Raw genomic sequence first — 3,290 nt, forward strand, 5'->3', positions numbered from 1 at the left:
CCTCCCAGCCCTGGTCATGTCATGATATACAGCACAGATCTGTAACAGTATATACACCATAGTGTGACCGCTTTTACAGTATATACACCATAGTGTGACCGCTCTTACAGTATATACACCATAGTGTGACCGCTCTTACAGTATATACACCATAGTGTGACCGCTCTTACAGTATATACACCATAGTGTGACCGCTCTTACAGTATATACACCATAGTGTGACCGCTCTTACAGTATATACACCATAGTGTGACCGCTCTTACAGTATATACACCATAGTGTGACCGCTCTTACAGTATATACTGTAAGAGCGGTCACACTATGGTGTATATACTGTAAGAGCGGTCACACTATAGTGTATATACTGTAAGAGCGGTCACACTATAGAGTCTATACTGTAAGAGCGGTCACACTATGGACACTATTAGTTCTTTATATAGAACCTTTTACATGGGCCGATTATCGTGCAAAAATCGTTAAATTGTTTGAATTTAAGCGATAATCTTCTGGTGTCAACGCGGCAATGATCAAGTGACAAACAAAAATTCATTGGTATTGGTATGCCATTAATGGCGTCTTTTGAGCTGACCTCAAAGTCATTGTTATGGGTTCTCAAGTCTTTCAGTGTACATGCTCATCGTTCACGGTATATATATTATATACACTGTATCATATTTACTGGGACATTAACTGCTTTTCATAGGGAAAACTCATGAATTCTGATGTAAATACCTCACAGGGTTTAGTGTTCTCTTCTTCTGGATCCGCACTGTACAATAGTTGATGCCTTGCGTCCCGTGTTGGTAACTCTCTATCTTTGTTTCGTCCTTACAGCTCCTCGGTAACGTATGAGGTTGGCAGCTCTGGATGTTCCAGGTAAATGGCTTCTGCTTTTCTGCTCCTCCAGACTCTGTCATCAGACTACCATCTTTTTGTTAACGTTGTCAGCCCCGCCCCTTTATTTAGAATTTCATCAGCTATGACAGATGTGCAATTGTCTAGTTGTCTATATGACTTGTTGAATTTTGCCGTATTACAAAACCTTCAATCATAATGTAAGAGAAGGGGAAGGATCCGGCTTCCTCCCCTGCCCCCCCCGCCTCTTCCTCTCTCCCTCCCCCTCTCCCCCTCTCCCCCCTCCTCCCCCTCTCCCCCTTTCTTTCCTCAGTCGCTGCTGCTTCTCCTATGTCATTCTTTATCATTGATTTATTTTCCACTTTGCAGGTCTCATCCGACTTCTTTAACAGGACCTTGCGTTGAGCGACTCCTTGGACTTGGCGCATGTAGAGCATTCCGCCGTGGGAGATGGTGAGGAGCCTGCCCCTTTATATATAACCTGGATAATATAATGGACGGAACACAAATCGTGTACAGTAGAATATGTGCCTTGTAGAAAGTCTTCTGTAAATACGACCCCACCCTGATCTTCCCCTATGGACGCTCCGCCCGGGACTATGGTTGCCTCCTCCGACCCTCTAATTCAAGACTTGAAGGAGAAGACTGCACCTCCTTTGTATATGGATTTGCCTTTGTTGCCGGAGAAGCTGTGATGCACTAACACTGAAGGAGTCGTCTGCAGGGGGTCCATGTGTTTTCGGGGCTGTACTAGTTTAGTGGGGGGGGGTATGTTTAGTTATAACTGTGAACATTTTAATGAAGTCCCATTGACATAGGACGACTGGAACATGGATGAACTTATCTCCATCTCTCATATACTAAGTTCTTGCGAGGTTATGAGGTCATTTGTCCGGCCATGTTTATACCATACAAATATCACACTGGACCCATACTGGGGATCTCCGCTCAAATTGCTTGAACTCTGTAAGTTAGCACCTAAACAGTACGAGGACTATACAAACATGGCGGCCGGTGTTGGCCATACATATGTACACTCCAGTTCTCAAGGGCCTCCGGCTGAGGTCTCCAGAAATGGCGCGGTCTTCATCTCTGCACCACACAGATGACCAACCACCCCCGTCCCTGCACCGGAACATGCCGCATTCATGTCCGTTCTGGGTGTTATATAGCCCGATGTCCTGGTCATCACCCACCGTCTCACATTCTATCCCCCCCAGTAGGAGGAGCCGCGGGCATTCAGCACATGTAATTCTCATCCATCAATAAAGCCGACGCGTTTCACTGTGTGGTGTATTTGATGCTCTGAGGAAGAAGAGATCTGCAAAGCATGCTGGGATACATCATATAATAATGGGGTCAACATACCCCAAGTCATGTCAACCGTGTATGGGATAGAGGGGATGTCTCCTGGATGATCACTTGCCCTGCCTATTGTTGGAGTAGTTTATGGGAGTCCACATTCTACCATGATGGCCCCCACTCATTCCAGCACATACCCCCCCAATATTCTTTTATCTCCGGCCTCCATCATCTTGCAGAAAGGAAGGCAGAGGACACTTAAAGGGACGCTCCAGATAAAACAGATACATTGTGCAATGTGTTAGGGGGTGGAGCCTGACACAACAGTTCATAGAATAGCGTAGAGTTTCTGTGTCATGCCCCGCCCCTTCCACTAGGTTTAAGTTATTGTTACCTGGACTGTCCCTTTAAGAGCCTGCATGAGAGTAAACCTCTGGGCTCATGTAATGTCTGAGCTGCATGGATATTATTAATGTTTTATAAGGTATTTCCCCATGATGCATCACTTCCAGGTTATCGGAATCTTTCCTGCTATTGGTTGTTGCTTCTGTACTGGCAGTAACTGAAATGGATCTAAGGGGTGGAGCCTGATACAATGTAACAATAACAGATGGGGGGGCAGTACTCCTCATCACCTGCCCATCATCCCCGCAGGCTGGGCCCCCAGCTGTGGCCCCCAACCCATCACACGTATGACCCAACCCGCCGCTTCCTCTCAGCTCATTAGCGGCCGTTAATAATTAAGCGTCACCTCTGGCCGTTATTATTCTCTGTATTTGCCAGAATTGGCTGCGAGAAGATTAATGAAGACGCCGGAGGATCCGGAACGTTCTGTTATTTGTACTTAATATCAATTCTAATGAGGGGAATTAATATGGAGATGAATGAACTCCGGGCAGCAGGGGAGGGGCGAGCGAGCCGGAGGCTTCTGTTATGTAAGTGACCAGAGGAGGGCGCTATGGGGGTGAGCAGCACCAGCCTAATGTGCCCCCATGGACCCAATGCTGCTATAAAGCTTGGGGGTCCTCCAGCCGCTGCAGAACTACAATGCCCATCATGCCCGGACACCTCCGGCTCTGGGCATTGCTACAGGTGCTCATCCTGAGCTATCTGGTTCATGAATAAAGTCTGAC

General features: G+C 46.9%; 1 protein-coding gene across 6 annotated transcripts in view; it reads left to right on the forward strand.

Annotated features, from left to right (window-relative positions):
• The window catches only part of ARAP1 (ArfGAP with RhoGAP domain, ankyrin repeat and PH domain 1), a 99,087-nt gene extending 96,943 nt beyond the window's left edge, over nt 1–2,144 (forward strand). For all 6 annotated transcript variants that reach the window (XM_069969435.1, XM_069969436.1, XM_069969437.1 and 3 more), the window contains 2 exons: nt 835–876; nt 1,225–2,144. In XM_069969435.1, coding sequence (XP_069825536.1) covers nt 835–852 — 18 coding nt within the window. In that variant the 3' untranslated portion in view covers nt 853–876; nt 1,225–2,144. The remainder of the gene's footprint in view (nt 1–834; nt 877–1,224) is intronic.
• The last annotated feature ends 1,146 nt before the right edge of the window (nt 2,145–3,290 follow it).

This window comes from Dendropsophus ebraccatus, chromosome 5, assembly GCF_027789765.1.
Source record: "Dendropsophus ebraccatus isolate aDenEbr1 chromosome 5, aDenEbr1.pat, whole genome shotgun sequence".
NCBI classification, from domain to species: domain Eukaryota; kingdom Metazoa; phylum Chordata; class Amphibia; order Anura; family Hylidae; genus Dendropsophus; species Dendropsophus ebraccatus.